This window comes from Rhinolophus ferrumequinum, chromosome 2 (genome assembly GCF_004115265.2).
Source record: "Rhinolophus ferrumequinum isolate MPI-CBG mRhiFer1 chromosome 2, mRhiFer1_v1.p, whole genome shotgun sequence".
Taxonomy (NCBI): domain Eukaryota; kingdom Metazoa; phylum Chordata; class Mammalia; order Chiroptera; family Rhinolophidae; genus Rhinolophus; species Rhinolophus ferrumequinum.
The window spans coordinates 97,668,308-97,686,324 of record NC_046285.1 but is presented as its reverse complement, the minus strand read 5'-3'; the positions used below and the strand labels follow the sequence as shown (position 1 = coordinate 97,686,324).

Here is an 18,017-nt window from a genome sequence, read left to right as displayed (position 1 = left end):
CACTTTATTGTAATTAGTGGAGCCAGTCTTATTCTTAAGAGGGAAAATGGTAATGGGGAAAACTGTGTCATATGTTATTAATGATCTAATTAATGGAGTTAATTTTTTTGTTTTTGTTTTTTGTTGTTTTTTTTGGAAGGAGGGACTAAAAACAGAGATGATTGTCAGAATGTCTGTCTTTCATTTCTTTATTGTCATTCTGAACGTTGGTGATGGATGCTCTCTCTATATTTAATAATCAATCTCTTTCTTCTGTCTCTTGCATTCAGCTCATTCTCTTTCCTATTCTATCTGATCCACATCATTTCACATCAGTTTGTCATCTGCCATCCGAGCACCAGTCAAGTTCTGGTATAGTAAATGTTTCAAGATCTGCATTTCATGTACAATTCATGTTGTGGATATTACGAAAATGATTGTTACTAAATATAGTAGGTAACCATGTTAGCCTGTGGGTTTTGGATATATTATGATCATTGCAATTACTAACATAATTGCAAGAAAAATTCATTCATTCATATTTACTGTTATTATTCATGTGTGACTATGGGATCGGTTTTATTTTATGCCTTCAGTATGTTGTTCTATGGCTTTGGATATTCTAATAACCATTAACATTTAAAACAAAATAAAAGGTAACCTTGAAAGGGGAGTATAAACACTATAAACACTGTGGAAATTCTGCATTAGCACTGCGTGCATGTGTGTGTGTGTGTGTGTGTGTGTGTGTGTGTGTGTGTGTGTCTGTGTCTGTGTATGGATTTCTGTATGTAGAAACTGCACGCATTTATATTTCCCTGAGAACTTTGACTGAAATGGAAGAATATGGAGAGAAATGGAAGAGCAACACATGGTGGGTTGGAAGGTCATGTTACATTATTTATTTTAATTGGCTCAAACTATTTACTGAAAAGACCTACATTGTGTTTTGCTATGCCACCCTTTGAAATAGTCGTGATAAGATGCAAATTAAAAAAAATATACCGACTACACTAAAAATTGTTCTACAGTAATATTTACCTTATGGTATAATTTGTGGCTGCACTTCCTTAAAATGAATTAAATGCTCTCTAAGTAACTCCAGTAACTACATTGGAAAACAAATTTGGTGCCGTTTAAATTTTTTCCTGACTGAATTTCTCCCGAGTTAGGAAATTTTCTCTTCAATATTTTACAAATCTAAAGCAGGCCAAACATTGAGAATTTCTGTGTTGAAATATTCATTGATGTTTGGAATTCTTTTTGCACATAGTTGATGTATTGTAAATATGGTAAGTGGCTCGACCTGCTTTGATATTGACTTGCAGAAATTTGAGGAGCGTAAAATTCTTCTTGAGGGTTCTGATGATCTGATTTAGTTAATTCATTAGGATTTTCCCTTTATGTTAAACCAGCCATGACTAACAAGGGCTCGTAATTGAGAAACATTTACCTCAATGATAAGACACACTGGTGTATTGATCCAATGTCCCATGTTTAGGGTGACTGACCGAACTAAGGGCTCCCAGGTTAAAAGTAAGACCATTATAATTTTTATGTTTGGTGCATGTGCTCATTTTTATTTTTCAAAGTTATGAAGACATTATTGTAACTTTAAAAAGTTTGAAAAATATGGTCGTAGAGAGCAAGGTGGGAAGACTCACCCTTAATAACTTTACTATATTTATCACTCCTTAGTATGTTCGCTGTGTTAGAAAATTTAAGCGAGGTGCCTCGCCAGTGGCATCCACTGTTTATCCTTCTGTGTACATCTGGATAAACGTTTTCAGCACATTAGCATTAAAGGGATGATGAGAATCTCCACAGTCTTCATCAGGACCACCCTCAGATTTTTGGTGCCTAACGGTGGCCCGTCCCTCTCTTACACCAGGGTTTCAGGAACCAGAAGTTTCTTAGGTAAGGTTGCTATTTGGGTGTGATTTCCAGAAGACAGTCTGTTTAAGTTGCAGCCTCACTGCGAGTGTCCCGAAAAAGTGTTTATTAATGATGATGACAAGATTTCCAAGTGGATTTGTTCCTGTTGGCCAAGACCCCATGGAGTTTCATTTCTCTTTTCCTCCCACCTCAATCGGAAACAGATGGTGAACCAAAAATTTTCACTTCTAATTAAAGATTTCAGTGAGGACCTTGGTAGGTGGGAAGCATGTGCAGCTTCTATCTGTGCAAGGGAAACTTTTGTTTGCTTATCTCATCACCCGAAATATTATTATTTTGTTGTTGTTTCAGCAGCTCTCCGACAAGCAGTAGACAGCACACAATAAAACTTCCCTGCTTTAAATTTCCCTGGCTTACCCATCCACCCTTTTTATCTTTCACCTCAACAATCTGGGTCTGTCAGACACTGGACATTTATTTGGTCTTCGATACAGACAGTGAACGTCCAAAACCCAGGTCCACCCAAACGTGCTGGCCTCAAACTGTCACTTTACTCAAGAGAGGATACCCATTTGGGGTTTCCAAGAATCACTATAGAAAACTTCTTTATCCTTCTGTGAAGTGTTCAGAAGGAACTCATTTCCACTTCCTGGAAATGTGCTTTTTGTGAAAAGGCAGGATGCCTATCTTGCGTGTATATTTATTTAAAAAGCAAAACCACCACTGCCCCACCTCCTGTTTTCTGCCTACCAGTTCCTCACGGCCACATACACTCCTGAAGGCTGCAGTTATGTTGTATTAATTTCCACATCTGCAGTGCTTCACACAGTGTCTGGCACACTTGAGAGGGTTTTTTTTTTTTTTTTTTTTTTTTTTTTTTTTTTTTTTTAACATGCTTGAATGACTATTATTGAGATAATTGTTGAAATGTTCTTAGTTTGGCCTTAACATTGTATTTGGGTGGGGATAGGCTAAGTTTAGAGTATTAAACGAGTGAAAATTAATTTAACTAATATTGACATAATAGTTATCAGTAGTACTTTGGGTGTGAAAAGATTTTACATTTACTTTATTAAAAACTTCAACATATATAAAAGTAGAGAATAATGTAATAAACTCCTATGTATCCATCACCAAGTTTCTATGATTATCAAATTCTGTTTCATTTATTTACTAACTCACTCCCACCCCCGTTCTGGGTTATTTTGGAAGCAAATTCCAGACATCATATCTTTATCTATGAGTACTTTAGGATGAATCTCTAAAAGATAAGGATGCTTTAAAAAAATGACTTGATTTAAACATTGTCTCTATAATGGTACATTTTTGTGCTGCCTCGTAACTTTTGAGGAACATTTTCTTACTTTTCCTTCTGCATCCTCTTGAATGTATATTAAGGATTGTTTATAAAACCATGTTGCCACTATTGCTTTTTCCGCAATATTAATAATTCAAGGATGACTTTCTAGATAGAAAAAAAAATCAGTTGACTCATTCTGGACCAAAGGAGAAGTCCGGCAAATTTCAATCCTTAACTATTTTAGAATTGTTTTCTTTGGGCAAGTCATTGAGTGTGTTTCCGAAGTTGGACACATGCCTGTCTGAGCTGCCCCTGAGGGACTGTCACTTGGGGTGTATGTAAATAAGACAGAAATCCAAATGTCTTGCCTTCACACTGACTCGCTTGCAAATGAACTGTTAACAACTGTCCCAATGTCACCATGTGGTTAAAAAAACAACTTTGCCTGGGCACAGCTTTTTTCTATTACTGTCAATACTTCCTTGTCTTTCTTGTCACTTTTCCTCTCTAATCACCTGTGTATGTTTGGAAGTATGTTTTAAGGGCCTCTGTGGTCTGATGGGTTTTGTTGCAAAACTGGTGTTGAAGAGTGAAATGAATCGGATAGGCAGAAATGAAGGTGTGACTCAGTTGGCTCCTTCATATCATAAGATACTCATGGAATTTTATTCCATGTTTGACGAAAATTATTTTAAAGTTTGGGTTTTAGATGTAAACCTTTTAAGAAATATAGAAATCTTACCACCCCCCACCCCTCCAGGAACAAATCTCTATTATTCTTGGGAAATACATAATAATATGTCAGTGGAGAACTCATGATTCCTATCTACTACTGAACATTTTCTCTTCTTTTCCTCTCTTTTGTCCCAGACACATCAACTGGATCATTCTGCTCATTACCTGCGTCTGAAATTTCTAATAGGAAACAAAATGCACCACTACGTTCCCCAGCCCGAGGAAGACATTTACGAGCTGGTAATGTTTATGACTGTTGTCCGAGTACGTTTTGCAGGAGATTAGTTTTAAATTATATGTGTGCTCGTGCTAGTTGTGGTTGGTGAAGTGGAACGAATTCTAAAACAAATGAGCCTCAGTCAGAGCTCTAAAGTTCGCGGAGATGGCCTTACTTATCAGAATATTTCTGCAGAGTGGAAATGCCACCTTTGTTTATGCAAGGAGCCATGCTGTGCAATCATGAACTGAAATCCAGAGCTGACTCTTAGCTAGAATTCCCAGCTTTCCTTGTAGCTTCCCCATTGTTTTGTTTTAAACTGATGGCTCAAACATCAGCTGGCTATGGTCAGGGAAAAAAGCACTAACTCCAATTTTGTGCGATTTCTCCTCACATGTTGAAGCCGATGGATCAGATCCTATTGGGTGAAAAGGCTGCCATCTCATTATAGGTCCTAGCTTTTCCTTATATGCCCTAGCCTTTTGTAATCATATCTATATAAATTCCTGAGGATATTTATGTATGTTTGAGTTTCATTATGGGACTTGAGTTCTTGACTAGATCTGTGTCTTTTTTTTTTTTCAGATGATTATTTTATTTATTTCCTTATTTATTTATTTACTTACTTTATTGGGGGGAACAGTCTGTCTTTCCAGGACCCATCAGCTCCAAGTCAAGTCGTTGTCCTTCGATCTAGTTGTGGAGGGCGTAGCTCAGCTTCAAGTCCAGTTGCCATTTTTGATCTTAGTTGCAGGGGGCTCAGCCCACCATCCCATGCGGGAATTGAACCAGCAACCTTGTTGTTAGGAGCTCGCGCTCTAACCAACTGAGCCATCTGGCTGCCCTAGATCTGGGTCTTTATATTGGCTCTACTGCTTACTAATTATGCGGTATTGGCAAAAAAAAAAGCACCCCAAAAACAAACAAACAAACAAAAAACCCTGAGGTGTTAATACTTAATTTCTCAGATTTTGTAAAGATTAGAGATAATGGTTCATATAGTAGATGCTCAATAAATGGTTGTTATGGTAATAAAATAGTGACAAGTTCCTTTTTTGTTAGCCAAGTGGTAATTCTCAGTTCCAGGAATGGAACGTTTGGGGAGCTAGGCGCCTCTCTCTTGGACTTCGTCTTCTCTGTCTGCACTTAGTCATTCCTCCGGGGGCCACCAGCTGCTTGCAGGGATATGTGAATGATAACCGTTTGATTTCAGGCGGGGTTTCACCACAGGAAGCAGAACTGAAATTTAAACCTGAGTAGTCTCATTTTGAAAAGAGGAAGTGTGGTTTACAATTTATTAGGAATTTTGTTTTTAATCAACTTTTTTGACATCTACTTATTATACACAATAAAACTCCCCAGTTTTAAGCACACAGTTGAATGAGTTTTGACAAATGAATCCAAACAGTCCTGTTTCCACCACTACAATTGTAATTCGGAACATTTCTGTTCTCCTAAAATGTTTTCCTGTGCCCCTTTAAGCCCCTTTAAGTGTTTTTAATGAAATATAAAATGAGAGTAACCTTCTCATCATGCCACAAAATAGAAGATCACAATGATGAGTCTGTTTTCAACCATCACTTAAGTCAATAAGAAGGTACCTTTCACAGAGTGGCTGTTGTATGTTTTCTCTGGCTTGGGGAAAAGCCCTGACTTTGTGCTCTCTGAGTAGAGGAAGGAAAACCCTTTTTCCTTATTTTAAAAGTGAAAGTGTGTTGCTCGTAACACTGGAATATATTAGATCATATATTTTTGCATCTTAGGGCTAAGGACTCTTTCCTATCCTAAATGACAGGGATCACCCCTAACCAACTTCCATGTCCTTCGTATCTCACACATAGTAGGTGCATAAGACATAGCGTTTGAAATTATATTGACTCATTTTTTTTTAAGTCTTGGCTATTGTGTGGTCTCATCCAACATAGACCTAAGATGTGTCAAGCTTAGTCTGTTTGTATCTACAATTGCTGTACACATAATTTAAAAAAATCTAGAATACAAAGAGACCATGGTATTCTCTCTTAACTATTGCAAAAGGTATCTAGTTCAGCACTCCCTGAGAAAGCAAATGCCATTGCTTAAATTGTAAGTGAGTATTACTCACTCGCATCTCTATTTTTACTAAGATTCTTAACTTTTTTGTGCTTAGGATACCTTTGGCAGCCTGATGAAGCCTCTGGATCCTGTCTCAGAATAATGTTTTCAATTGCCTGATATAAAATACACAGGATTACCTATAGCCAAATTATGTTGAAATAGTTATCACAAACATTTTGTAAATTACAGATAATTCAGAGCTCATTAAATAAGAAGACGTAGTGGTAGGTCTAATAGCTGCCATTGTTTTGAAATAATTATAAGCACAAGCAATATTTTGAGATATCAGCAGTAACTAGACTGGTCATATGAAAATAACTGATTTCTGTTTGTTAATATTGTTAACATTAACTGTGTTTGTTGCCAATATTGCTGTTTGTTTCCTGTATTTACTTACGATTTAAGCAAATGCTAAGTCTCAGTTATAAGTTGTATTGTTACTATATTTTTCATCATCTCAGTTCGCAGACGCCTTGAATTCTTTCCATGGATCCCTGGTTTCCAATCCCTGCTTTAGGCCATTAAGCTCAATGTAATGACATTCTGAAGCAGGGGGTTTCTGAGCACACAGCGCCTCGATGCTCTTTGAGAGTTTGCAGACGTTCAATGTATAGTCCTTTATTGAACAAACATCAGACCACACATGGCTAATTGGTTTCCATAACCCACCACCATTTTGGTTTTGATGGACTAGGGAATCTCACAGATGTTTTAAGTCATGTTCTCAAACATGACCCATTCATAGATGACTGTCCCCAAATATCTTAATATAAGTGGTATGTGTTTGGCTACTTTTCCATGATTAGTTGGTGGTTGGGACCAGTCCATGGAATGATAATGAACATGGAGGCACTGGCTTTTCAAAAAGCCATATTGAATGTGTTTTTCTTAAAGTGACAGGTGGAAATACAGGGTTTATAGAAACACTGATTGATATATTCATTCATCCAGCAAATATTTATTTAGCATGTATTGTGTGCCTGGCACCATTGTGGCTGTTCTAGGTACTGGGATACACACAAAAACATCTTTACTCCTTGTGGAACTGACATTCGAGTTTGTGGAGACAGATATAAAAACATGTAAATATGTGTAATATTTCAGGGGATGTTAAGAGCTAGGAAAGAAAAAGTTTGGGAATACAGATAGAGAGGTGGGCATCGGAAGCGAGTCGTTCTGCTCTGTGATGTTTGAACAGGGAGGTAGGTGAGAGAAGTGCGAGAGTGAGCCATTGAGGTATTTTGGAGAAAGGTGCATGAGAAGGATCAGTGGGCAGGGTAAGTGAGCGGGCTGAGGATGCAGGAGATGAGGGAGATGGGAAGCAGGACAGGCCATGTAGGGCCTAAGTGAGAAGGGAATCTCAGGAGAGGAAGGACATTATTTAACTTAGGTTTTTTGTTGTTGTGTTTTTTAAGGTGTTTTCTCAATTTTATTATCAGGAGGGGGGGAGAGGATAGACTTGGAAGTTTTGTTTTCTTAATGCAAAATAATTTATTCTGTGTTTGATACCAGATGAGACCATAAGGGTCACATTTAACTTCGGTTTTAATAGACTCACTGTGGCTCATGTGTGGCCCTCTCTTAGGGCATAAGAGAAGGAGCTGGGAGAGCAGGCAGGAGGCTAGTGTTCAGGCAATTGGTGAGGGTGGCTTGGACTAGGACACCCAAAGGAGACATGGTAAGAAATGATCATCATTTTGTGATAACTCAAGTACCTGTGTAATCAAATTATTTCTTAAAGTCTGCTAATCTTTTAATCTGGTTTTTGAAAAGTGTGAAAACACGCAACATACTGATTTGATAAAATAAAAGGAATATGTGTAACACTTCTTTGTTAAGATGTTTATGTTTAAAACTACTACATTTCAAAATTTCTAGTGTCAGATATTGTGGTTGCATTGAAAATGTATTAAAAGTGCAAACCCTTCTTGAAATTTTATATATTTTATTAGTGCTTTTTACAAAACTCAATTTTAGTCTAACCAGTAAGAAAGTACTATGGCTAAGGGGTCTGTCTGTATTACTCTAAGTTATTGTCTGAACTGGTAAAAGACCCAAAGACTTTCAAACTAATTACAGAGTAGGAGGTAGACTATGAAGAAAACAAAAAATTATTCACAGAGCTATATTCTCACTGGATCTTTGGAAAGCCATTTGGAACTTTCTGGAGATGATTAGAACAAACTGTGAAATACCGCCACCTAGGGAAAGAGATCAGTTCTCAAGGACATTGAAGAAAATAAATCTTGAGGCTCATAAATGGAAGTGAACACATTTAACATTTTATTGCGCATTCTGTGGTGTTATGAAATATAAACTATTGTATTTGGTATTTATAATTTTGGTGACCCTATTTTCTGAACTAAAGATCAATATTATAACTGATTTCTTCTAATATCAGAGTTTATTCGTATGAAAATTTTTCTGAAGTATAAAAATAAAACCACATTAAGTTATGCACTTAACACATTGCATTTAGTGGGAGTTGCGTTAAATTAGGGTGTTCTAGAAGATCAGGCATATGTGCACGTTCCCAGTCCGCCACCTCCCGTGGCTTTCGTTACAGACTGTTTTTCAGTCTCCTGAATCCTAATCATCATGCTCACCTCTGCCACCTGTCAAATGCCCTGAGGAAGTGAAGAGAGAAAAACTGGCATTCCTTTTTCCTTGCCTGAATAAAATTATCTCTGGATGAATGACTGTGTGGTCAGAGACGGGGGCAAGTTTAGATAACCACCAAGACTTCTTTTTAGTGCTAGCAGATAGTTTTCTGTTATTGACCTCAGCTCAAAATCGATTTTCAGTTCAAAATTAAGTGAAATTTTAAAATTCCATATAAACTTTGGGCACATTTATTTGTTTTGGAAGTTTCATCATAAATTTGCTTTTTATTATTGGGGAAGGGGAACAGGACTTTATTGGGGAACAGTGTGTACTTCCAGACTTTTTTTTTTCTTCCCAAGTCAAGTTGTTGTCCTTTCAATCTTAGTTGTGGAGGGTGCCGTTCAGCTTCAAGTTGTTGTCCTTTTAGTCTTAGTTGTGGAGGGCGCAGCTCACCTCCAGGTCCAGTTGCCATTGCGAGTTGCAGGGGGCGCAGCCCACCATCCCTTGCGGGAGTCGAGAAATTGAACTGGCAACCTTGTGGTTGAGAGCCCACTGGCCCATGTGGGAATCGAACCAGCAACTTTCGGAGTTAGAAGCAGGGAGCTCTAACCGCCTGAGCCACCGGGCCAGCCCCATAAATTTTGGAAATAGCCTTTGGCTTGCTTACTTAGGAAGATTGTTTCCCTTTATGTCCCACCAGGAGGTGGTCTGGGAGGCATTGTAGTGGAGAGAACTTCAGTTCTGGAGCCAGTGAGACCTGGGTTCAAACCCCAGCCTGCCTATACCAGCTTTATGACCTCAGGAAAAGACTTTCCCTATGGCCTTTCCTCTTCATTTGTAAAATTGAATGGGTTCAGTTCAGTAGAAACACTGGGACGTGATGAGAATTTGCTTTCAAGTATCGTTCGTGAAAAAATAGATTTACAAAATGATTAGTATTCCTAAGTTATTTGTAATGAAATCCTAATTAGACTCTTCTTTGTAATTTGCAGCTGTACAAAGAAATTGAAATTTGTCCAAAAGTCACTCAGAACATCCAGATTGAGAAGTCAGACACAGCCAGTGAGAATTATGGTACGTTTATTTTTCTTTGATCTTTGGTGTTTTTTCAAGTTCAAGCAATCCCTTTGTAAACATGTATTTATTTACAATTCAATAAAATGCCTCTGGGGCCAATTTAGAACAGAGAGCACATCTGGCTTCTGTGCTGTGTACTGTGCAAAACAGCCGAACTAGGAGAGAAAAGAGTATGACAAGGTATATACCTCAGCTTTGACAAGAACTTCAACTTTAAATTTCATAACTTGAATCATTGGGGTTTTACTGTCATAAAAAGGAAATGGATACATTGGGAGTTATATTGGGAGTTATTTTATTTTATGATATACCCTAGTAATGAAGAAATCAGCCTTTCCTGTTCCTCTCCCTAAAACACATGCATTATTCTCCCTTCCCCCGACAGATAATGTTAAAGGAACTTATTTTGGTGCTGTGTTGGGGGTCTTCAAGACCACCCTTACATTCACAGACTCACTAACAGGACCCCCAGGGCTCAGTATATGGCGTATTCATGACTATGATTTATTACAGTGAAACTGTACAAAGCATCAATAAAGGGGAAAGGCACGTGGGGCCAAGTCTAAGGAAACCAGGCGCGAGCTTCCAGAGGTCCTTCCTCCAGTCACACAGGACGTCCTTAATTCCCCCAAGAACCAGCCGTGACAGTGTGTGTGATATGTTGTCTACAGAGAAACTCATTAAAGACTTGGTGCCCAGGTTTTTTATTTGGAGGCAGGTCACGTAGGCACCCTCTGCCTAGCATTATACCAAAATTCCAGACTCCCTGGAAGAAGGCAGGTGTTCAACGTGAACCACACTGTCTGAACAAACAGTTTAGGCACAGTAAGCCATATTAGGGTGTTGGGAATTCTCCCCAGATGCCAGCCAGGGGCTACATTTGTGAGCAGGCCTTTCAAAGAATAGCAGTCAGTCCTGCTGTGTTAGGGCTTTTTACTACCCAGTTGTCTACATTCTAGCATAAATACATAATCCTTTCTATATGGTTAAGACAAGTAACCATATAGCTTAGCATTACATTTGTCCCTCGGTATCCATGAGGGATTGGTTCCAGGACCCCAAGGATACCCAAGTCTGAGGATGCACAAGTCCCTTACATAAAATGGCGTCATATTTACGTATCACCTTGCACATCCTCCCGTATACTATACATCGTGTTTGGATTACTTGTAATACCTAATACAATGTAAATGCTGTGAAAATAGCTGTTACACTATATTGTTTAGGGATCAACTTTCTGGAAATTTTTTTATTTAAATATTTTTGATCTGCAGTTGGTTGACTCCATGGATATGGAACCCAAGGACAGAGGGCCAGCTGTGCTGTGCACTACACAACTAGAATAGTCACAGAGATGGGGCTTGAGTAAAATACATGGGGCAATTCATACAATTGTGTCAGGACTGCAGAGGTTAACTGAGCTAATGACAGGCACCAGAGCTTGGTGGCCCAGAACAATGAAATGCATTCCTCACGTTCACACCATGCATTCTTCCTGGGTTGGCTGGGACTCTTTCTTTATGTTGCCCTCACTCCAGGACCCAGTCTGCAGCAGCTGCCACCTGCGATGTTGTCTGTGTCTTGGCAGAGGAGAAAGAGAAGGTGGTGACTCAGTCACAGTTCATTCGTCAAAGCAGGTCACATGGCCACATCTATGGGGGGGGGGGGCAGAGAAGCGTAGTCCTACTATGTGCTGGAAAGAGAACTGGTGAAAAGATATAAAGGCTACTGCACATGCTCACCTACAGTTTCTCTCTGAATTAAATTATTAAGCTTTTTAGCATTTGAAAATCTTCAAACCCTATACTGAGCAGCAGGATTCTAGATTCCTGCTGCAGCTTCTCCCCAAGGCAATCTTCACCCCAGAATGCTCATTCCAGTGTTTTGGTCTAATGAAGAAAACCAAATTTTGAATCCCTGGCCACTTACATTACACCTTCACGCTGGTTACTTCTTGACCTTAAAACTTCAGACATCATGAAGCCAGAGGATGTTTTTGATGGCAAAGGATAATTGTGTCAATAAAAGGCTTATTATGCAGGCAAAGCGTGACCTTGGTAATTAAAGTCGTGATCGGTAGCAGTGCTATAAATATGTGTGTGGGTCCTCCAAAGTAACATGTGCCATGACGGTTACTCTTTTTAGTTTACTTCATTTCTGGTGAGGAAGGGTAAACCGTAACAAGAAGCAAGGGAGGCCTGAATTCCAAAGCTCTTGGAATCTAATTCTGAGATTGACTGGCTTTTGATCTCAGAAGCTAGGCATAAACCACTACACTCTCTACACTTTTTTATTAAAGTGACTGAGGTGTTCATGGAACCCAATGTAAATGTAAATGTGCTCAGTTACATTTCCACCCTCAAAGTGTTATAGGGCCTCAGGCATCAAGCCAGGAAGTATTGTCAGGAGTGCTTCTGAACCTACCTGACAAAGAGGCAGAGTTTTTGTGTTTTTGTAATTCCCAGTGTGTTGTGGACCATTCTGCGTTTGTAAACTATCCAATCTCATGCGTGGAGGTTGCACAGTGTCACACCGTGAGGTTCTTAGTGCTCAGTCTCCATTTCTGTCCTCACGTGACTGTCAGTAGCGAACTGTGTTGGTTCCCGGACTCCCCTTTGGAGAGCCTGCTACGGCATGGCTGATAACCTCTGCTAAACCGTTCCTTCTCACTGCCCAGTTCATGATGGCATAAAGTGTTCCAACAGCATATTGACCGAGAAAGTTAAAGCGCCCCCAATCCTAAGAGACCTGGTTGCCTCTGACCTCAGAACTATCAGGATTCTAAATTCAGCTCATCTATCTCTAACATTAGTGCCTATCTATGTGTGGCTTTCCACTATGTATTGAGTTCAGGATATGTAAAAGTTTCTAGCACACACCAACGCACAAAAATCTAACTACAAACCTAATGCTGCCTTCTATTTTTGAACACTGTAGGGAGGAAAATATGACTTAATAATCCAACAGATTGAACAAATGGAAAGATTTAACACTTGTTTAATTTTTCTATCTCAGCCTACAGGTCGCTCTCTGACCTTATTGTTGAAATTAATTCACATAGTTACGTGATAGACTAAGCCTGATCCCCTAGGCTGCCTTGGAGTGAAAGAATGCATCATTTCAGTAACTGAGCGTTCCTTTTTCTCTGGGGACTTCTTATACTGTTGTGTTTTTGGTCATTTGTTCCATTTATGTCATAGGTATCTGCACTTCTCTCATTTTCTGAATTTCAGTGTTTCCTGGGGTCTGGTTTTGAGTACTTCTCTGTTGTTTATTATGTTGTCATGACTTTTCTTTGGCCATGAGTTTCTGTGTGAGTGATCCTCTCTTTGTTCAACACACAAGTCTGTCTTCTTAATTTCTTCACTTAGTTTTATCACTTCCTTCATTGTCAAGATCATTATTCCAGTTGCCACTTGTGCTTGCTGGCCTTTGTACCTACAAGCTTTCTGATAGAGTGAATATGACCATCAGATATGGGATAACTCCCTCTGCCCCCTGTCGGCAATCTTTTCGGGTGTTTGCGGGGCTTTAGAATGTTGCTATCCTATTTAAAAGAAAAAAAATTTGGTCTTTGCTGATTCACTGTTAAAATCAGCGTGCTCTTCATTCACCTGAAACTAATCCAGCTGTAGGATGTTTACTGTTTTCTTTATATGTGTTAATGTAGGACGTGGTTATAATCCCCCTTTCCCTCCAGTATGTAAGGTACTGGCATCTTGACCTGGAGGCTGCCCCTTGGGACCCTGAGACCCCACAGACGTGTATGACGCCCAGCCGAGTGTGGGCAGGGCTGTCTTTCTGAACTGAGGGGAGCTCCTGTTTGCCTGAGCCCTAAATGCGTCCTCCAGTGGGAATCCAGTGCAGACCTAAAGTGCCATGTCCATTTGTAAACCGTTGGCTTCCATTTGCGTGATCTTCCAGAAGGATTATTGTCATCGTCCTTTCTTCAGTCCTCTTTCCTTATCATGGAGATTTCCCCACCAACCTGAGAAGTCTGATCTGTTTCTCAGATCCATATGTGGCACTCAGTCACCCAGTGCAAATTTCATAGTCGCTTAACAGTCTTCAGGCTGGATGGGTAGCCTGCCCCCCTTTCTCCCCCACCCGTTATAACCTTTTGATTATTAAAAAGGAAGACCAAGAAAATAGGGAATGGAGCAAATGTTACCTCAGCCGTCTTCACTGACTTTGCAGCAAACTCTCAACATTCGCCTCTCCTGGCATCTTCCGTTCACACAGGCTGGTCCCCTGGCACCCTATCCGTGTGCAACTTTTATTTGTAATAGAAAACAAAATTTTGATTTGAGAACTTTATAGAATGGTAGCATTTTAGAAAGGAAATACCTGTATTTTAATGAATTCTATCCACTTTCTCTTGGTTTAGTGTCTATTCTATAGCCCTTGATTTGTATCTATTCTAACAGATAACATTTTAAGCAATCCTCTACCGAAATACAGATAAATACACCTATGTTTAGTCTAATGTCACTTAAATGGCTCATGTATAAAATTATTTTTCTTTGAGCGAGGGCTTCTTGAAATGTAATCTGAAAGTTACCAATTGCTGTAAGAATGGAATTCAAAATAAGAGAATAAAATTACGATCTTGGAAAGTCCTCAGGGGGTGGTGGCCTTGTGTTGTTCCCCGTCTGAGGGAGTTATGGTTCTGTAGTGGGCGATGGCAGTTGGCAGTTTTGCCAACATGTGGGTATCTATTTCCTGGTCCCGTGAACTAAACAAAAAATACGTGTTCATTATGACATGACCTGAAAAGTCTCAATGACTCCCTAGTCTCCAGTTCCATAATTACTTATTCTGTTTGATTGTTATTTGCTTGTGTTTTTTTTTTTTTAACTACTGTTTATTCTTGTGCCCTCAGCCTTAAGACAGGTATCTATATTACAGGATTATTTTTCTCCCAGAACTAAAATTATATTACATCTTTACAATTGCATTCATTCCCATTGCCCTTTTAGGAATATCTACCAAAATATTTTATCCTTAGGGAAAGTAGGTATTGGTTGTGGACATTCCATTTAATTGATCAGAAAAGAGTTTTACATCAGACTTTCTATAAACAGGGGTGACCAGAGCTTGTAGCCATAGGATTGGGAGCACCCACAATCCCCAAACCACTTAAAACAGTGAGGCCTTGTTTTGTTCTTTTTCTGAAAATGTGGCAAAGCCAGAGATTAATTAGCTAATGGGGTTTGAGCTCTGGAAATCTGGACAGATACAAGATAATCTTCTGATCAGACATTGGTAGAATGTGAAATCAACCAGTTTCAATATAAGATGGGATTTGTAAAGTAAGTTGCTACTGAACCCGGTGTGCAGAATTATATTAAATTAAAGCGGTAGCCATTTAGCAATACACATGGATGAACACACAGCGTATAGTGGTTCAGTTGTAACATATCCTGGGACAGAGATTTGCTGAAAACAGTCAAGGGGACCCAGATGACATAAGCTGATCATTCTGTCTTGTGCTGTGGAGGAGACTATGAAAAATACAGAACTAGCAAGCCAGGTAAAACAAAATAACTTCTTCCATTTGAGTTGATAGGTAGGCAGCATGAAGGTTGATGCACCTGGTAATATTAATTTTTACAAGTAGTGACTTCTTTTAGAGTGATCTAAAAATACATGTTTCTGCTTTGTAAAACAGTATAAACAAAGGAAAAGCTGTTGCTCCAAACCCAAAGCATTGAACATACCTAGTTCACAGCAGGTACTTCCTGTTGTTTGCTAAACACCCCAGAAGGTGTGAGTCCTGCCACTCTGTCTCTGTGTTTCCTAGGGTTTTCAGTTTCTTCTGTGGAAGAAGACGGGGTTCGAAGGCTCTACGTGAATAGTGTGAAGGAAACTGGCTTAGCTTCCAAAAAAGGTAAGTCACTGAATAGTCTGTCTGTCTGTCTTTTTTAAATTCCCTTCTGGGTTTCTCTAGTTGGTGGATGAGAAAGATATGCCCAAAGGGTTCATCTGTGCAGAATACTGGAATGGTGTTGCATTGAAACCCCCTCCAGTGAATATGGATATTATTCCATAAACTCAGGTGTGTAAGAAATGTCGTATTCTTGGATTTTAAATCTGATTCTGGGCCTATTTCCGTGAGGATGGTGGGGAATTCCATGCCAATTGTCAGTGAGCATCCCTACTGTCTAGCATGGATGGAGGTCCCAGGAGGTCTTCCTGGAACAGAGCTTCTGGGAAGACCCCTCTGCGCTTTGGTCCACACTGGTCAAAGCTGACATTGGCCATTGCCTGAGCCTGCAAAGCTCCTTCAAAGCGGATGTTCTGTTGCTGCCATTCATGGAGGAATCTTTGCAGAAGTTGACAACCTAGGGGTTCAGGATCCAGCCTTCTTGCCCCCTTGCAGGGAGCTCTTCTCTGCTACACTCTGTCTGCACCCCTGCAAGGGCTCATAGTGCAGCCTAGGCTACTTGTGGAACCCCAACGCTCTATCCTCTTTCTCCTCTGAGAGAATCTTTTCAACCTAGATTTTTTACTTCCTATACTGGTTTCCTATGGCTATAGTAACAAAGTATCACAAACTAAGTGATTAAAACAACAGAAAATTATTCGCTTACAGTTTGGGATGCCAAAAGTTCAAAATCAAGGTATTGGCAAGATTGTTTCCTTCTGCAGCCTTTGAGGGGAAAATCTGTCCAATGCCTTTTCCCAGCTTCTGGTGGCTGCTAGCAATCCTTGGCATTCCTTGGCTCACAGTGTATCAGTCTTCATTTCTGCCTCTGTCGTCACATGGCTTCCCTTCCTGAGTGTCTTCTGTGTCTTTACACAGCCTTTTTATAAGAACACCAGTCATTGCATTTAGAGCCCCTCCTTATCTAGTATGACTTCATCCTAATTATATCTGCAAAGACCTTGTTTCCAAAGAAGACCACATTCTGACATACTAGGTGGGGGACACCGCCGAACCCACCATACTCACCATAAACAATTTGAGCAGGAAGGTAGCGCTTAACACCCACCTTCATTTCATCTTCTTGGTGTGGAAATTTTAGTTTCATTCAGGCAGTGGCAAAATAGTACCTGTTGAATGTAAAAGACCAACACGTGTGGGTAGTGCTGAGCTTTAAGACCTCTGTCTGTTCTGTTGGAGAGCTGCTGAATGGATGGAGCAACTGGGAAAATGATGGCATGCCAGCCTTTTCCACCTCCTTCCATGTTCTGCTATAGCTTAGTGCTGGGTGTTCATGGCTTGCAAGCCACCCGTGTGTGTTATTTTGCCCTGTGCTGTAAGCATTGGAGAAATACAACCTGCAAACTTGGCTATGACAGAAATGGCAGACGGGTGACAAATAGGAAATTAAGTCAAAGCAATTTAGATACACTGCTAACTGTCATGGAAAAGGGTTTTCCTTCATTTTCCTTCCATGCTTTCTAGGCCACTGGCAGCCTGGAGGCCAGAGTTTGATTCATTCACCAAGCTGCATCTCAGCGAAGAGCAGAAGCGACAGGGTTTATTCCCCTTCAAACCCAAAGACTGATTTTTATCTCTTTCAGCACTGTGAGTGTGCTGGTTGGCATGGTACGGGGGTGGGGAAAGACTCTGCCCTGCTTTCAGTCACATCCTGTTTTAGTTCTTGGAATCCAAGAGCACTGGCGTCAGATAAAAACAAACGGTCGTCTGCTCCAACCCCCTTGCTTCACATAGTGCTGTTCTCTACAGATGGAAGTGATGTCCATTTGTCCACCTGGGCTGCAAACACTGTCCTCATACCAGGCGTGTAGAGGGCAGTGTCAAGAAAGCTGTTTGGGACATCCCACAAAAACAAACATAAACACAAAGACAGACACTCACAGACGGTACAACTTTGAACAAATCGGACCTGCATTCAGCGTGTAATGGGCATGTATCCCTCATCCTGTTCCTTGTTCGGCAGCCGCTCCGTGGCACAATCCCCTATTATGATGCTCTGTATCAGTCGCTGGCAGTTAATAAACACAATTTTTGCCAAAAAAAAAAAAAAGAAAGAAAGCTGTTTGGGGTAGTTGATGTCAAATCCAGCCACTATATGAAGATCTCCCAACACTCCAGAGCTCACTCTGGGCCACACAGAATCTTTGTGGATGTCACTGATTACA

At 40.0% G+C, this 18,017-nt stretch overlaps 1 protein-coding gene across 3 annotated transcripts in view; it reads left to right on the top strand.

Annotated features, from left to right (window-relative positions):
- TIAM1 (TIAM Rac1 associated GEF 1) overlaps window positions 1–18,017 on the top strand; it is a 191,370-nt gene that overhangs the window by 112,047 nt on the left and 61,306 nt on the right. For all 3 annotated transcript variants that reach the window (XM_033121186.1, XM_033121204.1, XM_033121194.1), the window contains exons 11-13: window positions 4,046–4,150; window positions 9,821–9,902; window positions 15,709–15,795. In XM_033121186.1, the coding sequence (XP_032977077.1) occupies window positions 4,046–4,150; window positions 9,821–9,902; window positions 15,709–15,795 (274 nt within the window). The remainder of the gene's footprint in view (window positions 1–4,045; window positions 4,151–9,820; window positions 9,903–15,708; window positions 15,796–18,017) is intronic.